The following is a 13,268-nucleotide window of genomic DNA, read 5'->3' as shown; positions in this document are numbered from 1 at the left end:
CTTCATAGGCTGAGGGGGAAACAAGTTTCATAGTATCGTCTGCCTTCATTCTCCCACAAAGCATTTCATTTTAAAATGAACGTAGTGACTGTGGGGAGAGAGAAGGAAGGAATAGGGAATTGGAAACTGGAGACTTGTTAGAAGGACAACTTTTTTTTTCTCTTTCCACATAGAATTTTTAATACTGAAAAAAAAAAGCACTAGATAATTTAAAGGATCTCTCTTCTGTGATGAGATAATTCAGACACTTTTTCCCCCATAGGGCTTTTTAACTTTTTTTTTTAAAGCTAAATTTATTAGTTATCATAATAACAATAGTAAAAAATAATTTTTACTTAAATTAACAAAAAAGTTTGCCAAGTACTTTGCGCCCATTATCTCATTAGAGTTCTTAACTGTTTTGTGTATCATAGATTAATTCTATGAACCCCCTCTCAGAAGTGTGTTCAAATAAAATGAAATGCATAGGATAACAAAGGTGAGCAAATATTGAAATTTTTACATTAAAAAAACAAGCTCACAGATTTCAGGTAAGGGAACTCCTACATTAGAGTCGAATGTCTACTCTCTGAAGCAGCTTTTTACTGACCTCATGTTTACAGACAAGGAAACAAATTCTCAAAGGTAAGAGATTTGCTTAAGGACAAATAACTAACAAGCCTATGAAGAATTCAAACTGAAATTTTTGTGACTCTGTACTGCATATTATTTGCTTCACCATACTAAGAAAATATTTTTATGAAAAGAATCCTATGTTTAGAAAATGTACCTTCATTTCAAATACAGAAATGGATAATAACAGTAAATGAAATGATTGTATGTTTTTGGTTTGGGAAGAAGGTTTGTTTCTTGAAGAAAATCATGTTAAACCATAATAAATAAAGTGTATAAGAAAACTTTCTTATGAGCAAAGCTTCCTGTGATCAAAAATATTTCTGGACTCTGCCTGATTTAACTGAGTCCCTATGTGACAGCCCCCACACCTCTGAAACTTTAAAATCCAAATAGTCATTTATCATTTTGTGGGAGAAAATACTCCCTAATGAAAAGAGCTTATAATTGAGTGTTATGTGACCCCTGTTTGCCAGAAGCCTTATTAGTCCCCAGGGCAGGAAAGCAGTACACATTGTCAAGGAAGTTTGAAATGAGAAATAAGGAGATTTGGGTTCCACTCTGTCAATAACTTACCAGTTATATGACTTTAGACCCAATATCTCCTTAGGACCTCAGTTTTATCACCTTGGAAATGAAAGGTTGAACTAAATGATTTTTGGTGGACCTTTCACCTTTTACATTTATTCTGTGATTGTAATTCTATCTAAAGAAGGAGGTATATTTCATCATCTATTATCTGGGACTGAGTAGTCAATAGAGTTAATCTGCATTCCAGGATTTAGCTGCTTTTCTTGTTGTTTTCATTTATACCATTGTCATTGGATCTATTGTTCTCTGATTCTCTTTATCCTGGTTCTCCCCATCCTGATTCTCTCTGTATCAGTTCCTACATACCAGTCTGCCACGTTTCTCTGAATTCCACATATTGGTTGTTTCTTAAGGCATAGTAGTCTTCCATTACAGCCCTATACCTCAATTTGTTCAGCCATTCTCCAATCAGTCAAGTCACCAAGGATCTATTAAGTGCTTACTCTGTTCCCTGGACTGTGCTAGCTCTGGGGATTCAAAGATAAGTAAAAATAATCCCTGCCCTCAAGGAACTCACCTTCTAATGGGGAAGACATAAAAACTACCCACAAACAAAATAAAACAAGGTTGAGATAAAATGTTTCAACTGCCTCAAAATAACACTACTACAAATATTTTGGCTTATGGGAAGTCTTCTCTGTTTTTGACTTATGTGGAATATATTCTCAGTAGTGCAGTTCCCTCAATGTTTGTTCATGAAATAAACAGTGAATCAGTTTGCTGTTCTCCAAAATCCCTTTTTTATGAGAAAATCTTGATTATTTACAACTATGTGGGAGAGTTAGTCAATGCATGACAGTTTTTGCAAGTTATTAAGGCCAGGGGAAGCCCATATAGCAGGAGTAAAGGAGTATGGAATTGGCAAGGTTGGGTCACTCTATCACAGGAGATTAGATAAGAATAACAAACAGCATTTGTTATTTCTATAGAAGTGTTTAATTTTTTTTTACATGTACCTGATTTTCTCCTCTGGAATTTGACAGTTTACATCTAAGGATCTTCTTTATGAACTTGATTTTTATTTCCCAAAGTTGCCCAGAACATACTTTTTTTGTGAATGATAACATGTAGGAGTTGTGGCCAAATGTTGAATATAGCTTAGGTACACAAGGAGTTTTAAGTCATCCTGTGTAGTGGGTTATTTGCAGGTCTGAATGAAGTTTTATGAGCTTTAGAAGATCAGTATTGGGGGGCAGCTGGTTGTTGACTCAGTGGATTGAGAGCCAGGCCTAGAGAGGGAAGGTCCTGGGTTCAAATCGGACCTCAGACACTTCCCAGCTGTGTGACCCTGGGCAAGTCACTTGACCCCCATTGCCTAGCCCTTACCACTCTTCTGCCTTGGAGCCAATACTCAGGATTGATTCCAAGATGCAAGGTAAGGGTTTAAAAAAAAAAAGATCAATATTGCCTTTGTTTCTTGGATGTTTCTTTTGTGTTTTTTCTCCTGGGGAGAAGGGGATAAATAAGAAGGAGAATATTAGCGAATATACTCTACATTCGGATAGTATTTTGGTATCTCATGACTTTGAACTACTGTGGAAGATTTGGGGAAGTTAGCTGTGCCTTTAATGTTTGATGTACTGGGCAAAGTGATCAGTTAGTGCTTTAACTAACACCTCGCCCAAGAAGTGAGTGTCTGGAGTAAGTTTATATTAAGCCACTTTTAATAAGTTAGATAAGGCTAGTTAGAAAAGATTATGATGTTTTTCTTTGGCATTCCAACTAACTCATATCCGTTTCAATGACTCCCCCTTTTTTTTCCTTTTTCTTTCAATAGACTTGGCAATTTCCCAATGTAGAAAGTTTATTCAAAAGCTCCTAGTGATTTCCTGAAAACCAACCATGCTGTGATTTGATTCATTCTGACATTCTGAGATCTTCCTGCCTTTTGAGACTCCATACAAGTATTAGATAGATCTCCAGGAGCACCAGTCAGATATGGGATCTTTTCTTATTGCTAGGTTTTGGGAAGGCTTCATTCTGCTGTATGTTCTCAAAGGATGCTCTCTCTCCCTTTGGAATTTAGCGACCTTTTTAATGTATTAAAGCTGGAACTCATTGACCTTTGGGGCATGGTGCAAAGGTCAATTTATTTGTTCAGGCTTTGGCCTAAATGGAGATGTGTTAGTATTTGTTCAGGATGGATTTGTTTATTTGGGCCTCTCTGATCCTTTGTCTAATTTGACTTTGGTTTTTAATTGTGGAAATGCATCCCTAGCTTTTTTCCCCGTTTCATAAACTAGAAGATAACTAACATGTGTGGTAGATTTTATTATCCTTGCTCTTGTCTATTAAGGAGGGAACTCTGTGTTTCTTTCTAGTTGAAGGAGAATGATTATGTCTTGATGCTCTAGCATGCAAGCTGACCACCTACAGTGGGCAGGAAAGAATTTCTCTCCTTTGTGAATATCTTGGCACAGATGGTTGAGAAGATGTTTCGCTTTTCCTCCTTAGCAAACAATGTCAGTCCTGGCAGTGGCTAGAGACTGGATGCCAGACTTCCGTCAAGTAGTGATCTGATTCAGTATAGCCAACTATACTGTCCAAAGCAGAATGCTGGCCCTGAAAACCGAAAGAGAAGATTTGAGCTTTGCCACCTACGAGCACCGTATGGCCCTTAGGTTCCTCCTCTTATTGTTGCCAAGGACAAGACAGTAGAAAATAACTAAATTGCTATCAGATGTTCCTATTTACCTTAGAGTGTCTTTCCTTTCTTCTGTAGGTGTGGAGAATGTTACTATCCAGCTGGATTTAGAAGCTGAATTCCATTTCACTCATCTCATCATGACTTTCAAGGTAAAGAATCCATAAATTTCTCCCAGGTGGAAGAGAGACTGTAACGCAGTCCCTCTTTCCAAATTGATGGATGCTTTGGGTTTATATATTACCAGTGCCCCACCTTGAAATACCATTACAACTTTTTAAGCAAAGGATATAATGAGGAGACTTAACAAATACTTTTCTAGTAGGCAGGGCAAGTTACATTTCAAAGGTAATTTGGTCAAAAACTTTTCATTAGCTATCTCTATTTGTACATAGATAAAACCAGCTTTGACTCTTCCCCAAACCACAATAAAACATCTGGAGATTAAATCCCTGTTCTTGCTCTGTTTACATTTTAATGTTGAGTTTCCTAACAGGAAAGGATCTGTTGTCTTCTTTGATTCTCTGAATTCTGGAAAGTTTTGAGGAACATTTAAAAAAAATTCTTAAGCAGCTATCTTAAGTGTTTTAAAAAATATAAATTTTCTCATTACTTTCGGTTTGGAAATGTCAAGTGACTCCACGAGTAGAGAATGTCTCTAGACAAAGTACCTTTGTTTCTCTTTGAGCAGCTGTCTGGAAATGACAGATTTCAATATGGCTTAAAAGCACATTTTAATGCATGTGAAACCTATAATTTAATTATGTCTTAGATTGAAATCCTTTTGAGTTGTTTAGCATTGGAATTGGGAATCTTCACTACACCTTCTCAGGTATATTGATTTACTTTGTGGGGCAGCAGCCACGGGCATCAATTCTATCCCCACAGCTTCTGCCACTGCATGGTAGCCGAAGGATTGAGGCAATGCCAGCTGACCCAAGACTGGCAGTTTTTATTATAAGCTGTTACCATGGGTTGTGCCTCCTCTGATCCTTCTCCATCTCTTACTCTAGCTCTAATAAACTTCTGCTGTTGCTGGCAAGTCAGGAGGGGGTTGGATCATAGCAATGCTGGCCAGTGTTGGTGACAGGCTAAAGAGGTGTCACGCGATAGAATCTCATTGAAACTCCTCCACCTCCATCCCACCCCCATGCATGCTACCCTTCTCCCAGAAGCACCTGATCCAGTGCTCCCCTTCCCCCACCTGTGAACACACATGGTCCTTCTCAGTGACTAGAAGTTAAATTTAAACTTATGCCCCTGAATATTGATCTTTATGGCAAGTGAAGCATAGAAGGTGCTTTCATTAGTTCTGTGTTACAAAGGCTAGAAATGTTTTCATTACCATGCTGACTTTTTTGTTTGTCTTTTGTCAGAAGAGGGAAAGAAAGGTTCCCAATTTTACATGTCTGTAAAATTGGTTTGTGTTCATTTTTATTTTAAAGTCATGAGGCAAGGAAGGAAGTAGCCAGGTGTCAGTGGATGGAGAGCAAGCTTGGAGATGAAAGGTCCTGGGTTCAAATGTCACCTCAGACACTTCCTAGCTGTGTGAATCTGGGCAAATCTCAATTGCCCAGCCCTTACTACTCTTCTGCCTTGGAACCAATACATAGTATTGATTCTAAGACAAAAGGTAGGGTTAAAAAAAAAGGCAGCTGAATGGATACAAATCCAGTTGTTCACTATACCTATGTATAAAAAAGTAAGGCAAACTGAAAAAAATGTTTAGGGAATTATCACCATCCACTAAGGAGAATAGTATTCATTCCACCAGGATGACAGCAATAAGAGCTGAGATTTAGATAACTTTAGAGCTTACAGAGATCCATTCTTTTATTTCTGCCTCATAATCCAGTGAGGAAGGTACTATCTCGTTATTAACCCCATTTAACAGAGGAGTTAACTGAGGCTCAGAGAAAATAATAGGGTCATAGATTTAAGAGCCAGAAGAGACTTTAGAGGCCATTGAGTCCAATGCTTTCCTCTTATAGATAATGAAACTGAGGCTCAAGAAGGTTAAGCAATTTGACCAAGGTTATATAGCTATTAGATGTCAACTTAAAGATTCAATACCATGAGACAACAGTATTCTGTGAGAAATGACCTGTGTAGAGCTGCTTCCATGACCTTGAAATCTGAGAATTGTTTTTTCTTCCAAATAGGATGCATAGCATGGATCTAGGCAGCAAGTCATTTATGTATAAAACTTCACAATTGAAAGTAACACATGAGATGTCAGATTTTTAAGAAACAATTCAAAGAACAGCAAAAGAAATAAGGCAGGGAAGGGAATTGGAATGGCTTTCCCCCCCTTTAAAAAAAAAAACTGAATTCAATGAAATTCACTTTTGAGGTAGCATTGCCTTTTAAGGTCCCTTGGTGAATTTCTGTTACTGAACATGGCTTGTGATTTTGAAGTCAAGGTAGATTGAAGAATATTAATGGAACTTACTATTTATCCACAAAAACCTGTTAACATTTTTCTTTGTTTTACACTTTACAGAAATTAGTGTTTCACTTGGTCACCTTTAATTCTTATTAAGTAGATTGGGGAGTTTTTTTCTGATAAGAACTGAGATTTTAAAACAGCTGAAAATTGGTTCCCAATCATGATAATCATACCATTTTAGATGAAATTAACATCATATGTTGTTTTACTTCTCAGCCCATACAGTTCATTGTTGCAAGAAACTGTTAATTTTGAAAGAAATTAATTATGTTCAATTGAAAGTACGACAAGAAATGGGTTTGTGTAGTACTTTTTGCTCTACTGTTCTTGGAACACCCTGATGGCACATCTGGTCATGATTATGTAATATTTGTTGTCAAAGGGGAGTAAAAAGGGGAAATCTTATGAAAACCAAACCATTTTCCAGAAAAAAATTATCCTGGGAATTAGTCAGTTCTGGGTTATTCAAAGCTTTTGTTTCTTTTTTCCCCTCTCAATGCTTTTAGCTGTTCCATTGAGTAGGTCAAAGCTAGTGAGTGAGATTTTCATTTGATTGCATTTCAGTTACTCAGGTCTTAGCATGGGAAATCGAAAATCAAATATCTATTAAGCTATGTCTTAACTACTGTTGAACATTTACATTAGTGGTTTTTTTTTGGTTTTGTTTTTTCTAGTTTCAACACTGGAAATGGGGTTATACAAGGCTGAGGCTACATATACACACATGCCCAGGGAAGGGAGAACATGATTGGAAGGAATGTGGGTTCAGTCTTTTATTCCCTTCTGGCCCACTTGAGCCATTTAGACCCCAAGAGATTTTAGACAAAGCTGGAGGGAAGAGCCTGAAAGAGAGGAATGACAATTATCCCACCAGAGCTGGTATTTTACTAGTTTAACATTTGATATTACTAAAACCAATTATGCTAGCTAACATTTAGATGGTACACTTAGTTTACCAAACACTTTATTTATATTATTTCACTTGAGCTTCAGAAAAATCTCATAAAGTATATACTTACAAGTAATATCATCCTCACATAACAGATAAAGAAGCTGAAGTTCAGGAAGATCTAACAACTGACCCATTGTCACTAATGTCGCTAATATATATGGGAGGCAGAAATCAAAACCAGGTCTTTCTTGATGTTAAGACCAGTGCTGTAGTGTGGTATGCATCAAAAAGAACACTGGGCCTAGAATCAGAGGAAATGGATTCAAATCCTATCTATATGATCCTGGGCAAATCACTGGGTTTCTCTAGGTCTCAGTTGCCTCATCTGTCCAGTAAGAGGTTAGACTTAAGGTCTCTGAAGTCTAGATTTAAGATTCTCTCAACTAGAAAGCCCAAACTGCTTATTAAAGAAATCAAGGGCATCTCCAAAACAGGCAAGGATTCAGAATAGTTTTCCTATTTATTGGTGCTTTCTAATCTCATTGCCCAACTATTCTTCTAAATGTTTTGAGAAGGGTCCCAATCTAAACATATCTATCTACCCATTTTAAAGAGGATAAAGGTGAGGCAAATAGCTTTGCAAAAAAATTTTAGGGTAGACAGAAATAATTCCAGGTTCCAACACTTCAATAGATAAGTAATAAAGTTGACTCTCTGAACTAAAAACTAGGAAAGGAGAAACAGTTGTGGTTAGCTTCAAAACTGCATTCTCTTCTCCCCCAGTGACAGTAGTCTCTCCAATTCCTTCCCCTTGAGACATCATGGGAAATTTTCTTAGTTTACTGGGCAAAACTGATCCTCTCCTTTTAGAGTTTTGTTTCTTTGTTTTAATTTCCTGGCCAGTCCTCTTGCCAACACAACCTCTCAAATAGTATCAAATGTATTTGATACAAAAGCTAGTCAATCAGCAATATCATTCCTAGATGACTTAACAGGTGAGTTTAGGAAGAAAGAAAGAAACAAATGATGTTTTTTAAAATACTTTTGTTTGAGAAACCTAGACAGGATGGAAAAAAAATAGGATGTCAAAATAATAAAGATGGAATAGTACAAAAGAAACAAAAAAGGCAGGGATATGAGTTGACATTCAGTCCTCTGGACTTTACTACCAATGTTAAAGAACAGAAGATTGTAAGAACATATAGGGAAAGGGAGGAAAGGATGTTTACCTTTTCCTGTTCAGCTTAATCCATACCATCTTATTAATTTTCTGCCAAGTTTGTTTAAATTTAAAAGTGAATGTTTATTCACATTTTGCTGTTTTCCTGTGCCTTGTACTTTGTGTAGAATTGGAATTAGGGACAGGACTTTGGGTTTTATTGTATAGGGAGCTCCTGGATGAAGAAACTCTCCCCTATCAATACAGGTCAGCCCTTTTCTGAAATTTAGTCCTAGACTATTGCCTAAAGTGTTGGGAGGTTCAGTGATGTGCCCAGGGTTCTAAAGCCTGTCAGAGATGAGACTTATATGCCAGTCTTACTGACTTCAAGGACAGTTCTTTAGCCATTGTTCCTTACTGCCCCAGTACCAGTATCTATCCACCGAAGTCTCTCCTGTATATGGTAGTTATTTGCAAATAAGAAAAAAAATTTTTAATGTAAAAGACTGCCTATAATCATGAGTTCTCTAAAGAATACTAATCTCTAAGGAGAAACAGATCTGGGTTTTGTGACAATATTTAAGATTCCATACTTTCCCTGACCTGTTTAAAATCCAGCCAGAGTCTCAAATACTTCCTACCTATGTGACTGAGCAAATCACTTAACTGTTGTTGTCTGGCCCTTGCCACTCTTCTATCATTGAACTGATACTAAGATGTAAGATAAGGTTTTTTGTTTGTTTGTTTTTTTTAAATCCTGCCAGATGGTCTTAATCATGTAGTATGTGGGGAGAATGGAGAAGGGGGAGTGGTGAAGCCTCAAACTCTTGAGTTTAGGACACCAAAGACTATTTCCATCCAATATCTGACAGAGAGACTTAAATTTCCAACTTTTTAAAGGAGATTTTCTTTTCTTTTTTTTTTTTAATTCCTTTAGACATTCCGTCCAGCTGCAATGTTGATAGAAAGATCATCTGACTTTGGCAAAACTTGGGGCGTGTACAGATACTTTGCATATGACTGTGAGAGTTCATTCCCAGGTGTTTCAACTGGACCAATGAAAAAAGTAGATGATATAATCTGTGACTCCCGCTACTCTGACATTGAGCCCTCGACTGAAGGAGAGGTTTGGCTCATTGCTTTTGATTCCTCTTTGGGGTGTGGAGAAGGGGGAGGGGGAAGATAGTCCATCTGAGGAGTGACCTTCAGAAATTTATTGTGCTAAGGATACAGACAATTCTTAATATGTTCACACGCACCCCCATGCCCTCTTTGCTTTTTTAGGTGATATTCCGTGCTTTAGATCCTGCTTTCAAAATAGAAGATCCTTATAGTCCAAGGATCCAGAGTAAGTTTGCTCAAAATTAAAGGCTTAGACTGGGAGCCCTGGGGCCATAGGGAAAGTAATGAAACATCAAATCATTTGCTTCTTGGTCCAACTAAGTCACTTCCTTCCTTCCTTCTTGATTCTGTTCATGAAGCTGCCATAACCAAGCCTCCCATTGGTGGGGAAGGATTCTTGTTAATGAAATGAGAAGGTTAGATTATATTGTAGAACTATGTTAGGAAAGACTTCAAGCCATTGTGTTATTACAGGAAGTGGAAGAAGCTGGACTTGGGTAACATCTCTGGAAATCTTGACTCTTCACCAGCTGCAATATGGGTCTTAAAAACAGCTGTGTTTATCCAGGGAGCTGAGTCCATGGTAGAAGCATTAATAGGAGTTGGGGGGTGGGGAGCAAACATCCCCATTTATTCATGGAGCTTTTTTTAAACCATAGCTCTCCCTAAAAGGGTTTGGAGTATAGAAGGGGAGTAATGGGCTAAAATCCAAAAGATTCTACAAGAAGGGCAACTTAGCTATTTCTAATATAAACAGAACTATTTCCAACTTCCTTTCATTCATTGATATATTCTTTTGATGAGTATATATTGAATGTTTTCTCTGGGCATTTTAGCTTAACTTTTATCTTTCTCATTCTCATTGTGATCATTCTTTTTTTTTGAAAAATTTTTTATAATAAACCCTTACCTTCCATCTTGGAATCAATACTGTGTAGTGGTTCCAAGGCAGAAGAGTAGTAAGGGTGAGGCAATGGGGGTCAAGTGACTTGCCCAGGGTCACACAGCTAGGAAGTGTCTGGGGCCAGATTTGAACCCAGGACCTCCCATCTCTAGGCCTGGCTCTCAATACACTGAGATACCCAGCTGCTGCCATTGTGATCATTCTTAATCAGTTAACAAATCTTTATTATACCAGTCCATTAGGTGACATAGTGGACAGGGCACTGGCCGAGGTTTGAATTTGAATTTTGCCTCAGATACTTTCTAGCTATTTGACTCTAGATGTATCTCTTAACTTCCCTTAACATCAGTTTCCTCATCTATAAAGTGAGGGTGATAACAATAATACCTACCTCATAGGGTTGTTATATGGATCAAATGAGATAATTTAACAAATCTTAAAGGGCTATATAAATGCGAGCTATTATTGTGTACTATATGTGCTAAAATACTTGACTTGAGCCTGGAAATAAAAACATAGAAATGAAAGTTACTACCATTGAAAGAGCTTACATTGAGCTGGATGTTATTAGCAGGTGGGGGGACCAGGAAAGGCTTCATTATTGAAGAGTCCTTGGGCTGAGGGTTGAGGGAAATCAGGGATTCTTAAAGGAGTAGATAAGGAGGGAGTGTAGCCTGAGCTGTGCATTTGCAAAGATAGAAAATGAAATGTTCTGCATGAGAAATAGCAAAAAGGCCAAGAAGACTAGTTCAGAGTACATAAAGGAGAATATACCATGTTTAATAAGGCAGGGAAGTTAGGTTGGAGTTAGCTCGTAAAGGGCTTTCAGAGCAAAATGGAAAAGTCTATTCTTAATCCAAAATGCAATTGGAAGCCTCTAAAATTAGGGAAGCAAGTGAGTGACTTGGTGATTTAGGCATATTACTTTGGCAGTTTTGTGGGGGATAAATTGGTTAGGGGAAAGCTTTGAGGCAGGGAGATCTCTCTATTCGGTGTCCAGGGGAGGACTTCCTGAGGAGACTGAGAGGGCACCTCTATGAGATCTGCTGTGAAGATAGAATTCTCTGGACCAGGCAGTATTTTTTTTTTAAGCTTAAAAAAAGTCATGCTTGCATTAATACTAGAGTCAAATGTAAAGTCTAATTGGTATTTAAGACATTAAACACAGCATGGGGAAGGAGGCAGTGAAAGCTTTTTTGGTTCCTTAAGAGGTTCCATGAGGGTCAATTCTAGGGTCTCTTAAGTCCTCAGCTGCTCTTCAAATTTTTATCCTATTGACCAGCCCTTCCTCAATGGAAGCTTGTGTGTACTCAGTTTTGTACAGGGCAGTGTTTCTCAAGGTTGGTTTTTAGAAATTCCATTCAATGGAGTAGTACCAATGTTTCTTTGTTTAGTTTTGGATTTGCAGAGCCCCATTCATACAAAGAGCTTAAGGTTATTGTATAGTCTTTCTCCCTGAATCAGCAGCCAGCTTCTTCCATCTACATGACAAACTGTGGGTGAATTGTGAGCCCCTTAAGGCATTTTTGTGTAAAATTTTGTGTCAGTAAAGAGCATGTTAAATGGGTTTAGGAGCTCATGAAGTTACATTCCTGTGTATCTTGACCTCTACCACACTTTTCTTTACATGTCTTTGTTTACATGTCCACATATCACAGGAGAAACATTTGAGTTTAATTATAAAAACACAATCCCTCCTTTTGCCAGCCAAGGAGAAGTCATGTTATGCTCTTCTTATACTGGTCATACAAATTATGGGAGAAAACTTAAGGTCTTAATAGCAGTTTCAACTTATTTGCCTTTCTCTCCAGGAACAGGAAACTGAGGGTCAAATATGTAGCCCAAAAAAGAACTCTTAATTTCTTAACCAAATAAGATAATGTGTAAGATAATTTTGTAAATCACAAAAATCATAAATGTCAGATTACTATTGTCACCATCAACCAAATCTTATGTGTTCTTGGATTATGTCACAGATCTCTTAAAAATCACCAACTTAAGAATCAAATTTGTCAAATTGCACACTTTGGGAGATAACCTGTTGGATTCCCGAATAGAAATCAGAGAGAAGTACTATTATGCAGTTTATGATATGGTGGTACGTGGAAATTGTTTCTGCTATGGACATGCCAGTGAATGTGCTCCAGTGGATGGTCACAGTGAAGAAGTTGAAGGGATGGTAAGTATATGTTTGCCATTTTTAAAAACTTAGTTTTAATTAGAAACTGGAAACACTCTGGTGTTTAAGCCTTGTTACAAATTGATTTTATAACTTTTAATTATAATTTGGCTTAAAATTTTCATAATATTTTCTAAGCCTTTTACTTTTTTAGGTTTTAAATCTTACCATTGGGTAACCTTCTGCCAGGTTTTTTTTTTCCCCAGATAGGGCTGGCAGTAGATATGTGTTTTTATTTCTTAGTATTAGCATTTTATTAGTGGATAAAAGCAAATTAACTCTTGGGATTTGTTGCTTCAGGCTATAGCAGAAGTAGATATTTTTAGCCAACAAAGATTAGAAGGATATTGAAATTATAATAGTGTCTGAATTTATGTTAGGAAATATTAAAAACCACAGACATTCCAATCTTAATGCTGGAGGCCATAAACTAATCATCCTTTGAAATAGAGAGGACATTTAACTCATGTGAGAATACTATAGAGCAGATATTTTGGACTTTTCCTCCTCTTGGTTTCCTCCTTATTTTATTTCTTTTTTCTCTCCTTCCATGATATTTTAACATTGTTTTCTGAACTGGCAATTACTAAGGTTTTCCAAATAGTGGATATAAAATGTGGTGAGGAGATTCTACAAACTTGATGTGTTTGGAGATGGTTTTTTGTGGTTTGTTGGTGTGTTGTTTTTAAAGAGGGTTGAATGAAATGCCAAACATA

At 37.2% G+C, this 13,268-nt stretch overlaps 1 protein-coding gene across 2 annotated transcripts in view; it reads left to right on the top strand.

The window, feature by feature from the left end:
- The window catches only part of LAMB1 (laminin subunit beta 1), a 92,742-nt gene that overhangs the window by 4,865 nt on the left and 74,609 nt on the right, over positions 1-13,268 (top strand). For both annotated transcript variants that reach the window (XM_001363804.5, XM_007504122.3), the window contains exons 5-8: positions 3,926-3,999; positions 9,285-9,473; positions 9,632-9,695; positions 12,350-12,552. In XM_001363804.5, the coding sequence (XP_001363841.2) occupies positions 3,926-3,999; positions 9,285-9,473; positions 9,632-9,695; positions 12,350-12,552 (530 nt within the window). The remainder of the gene's footprint in view (positions 1-3,925; positions 4,000-9,284; positions 9,474-9,631; positions 9,696-12,349; positions 12,553-13,268) is intronic.

Source organism: Monodelphis domestica, chromosome 5, assembly GCF_027887165.1.
Source record: "Monodelphis domestica isolate mMonDom1 chromosome 5, mMonDom1.pri, whole genome shotgun sequence".
Classification (NCBI taxonomy): Eukaryota; Metazoa; Chordata; class Mammalia; order Didelphimorphia; family Didelphidae; genus Monodelphis; species Monodelphis domestica.
The sequence above is the reverse complement of the archived record's forward strand: the minus strand, read 5'-3'. Positions and strand labels throughout refer to the sequence as shown.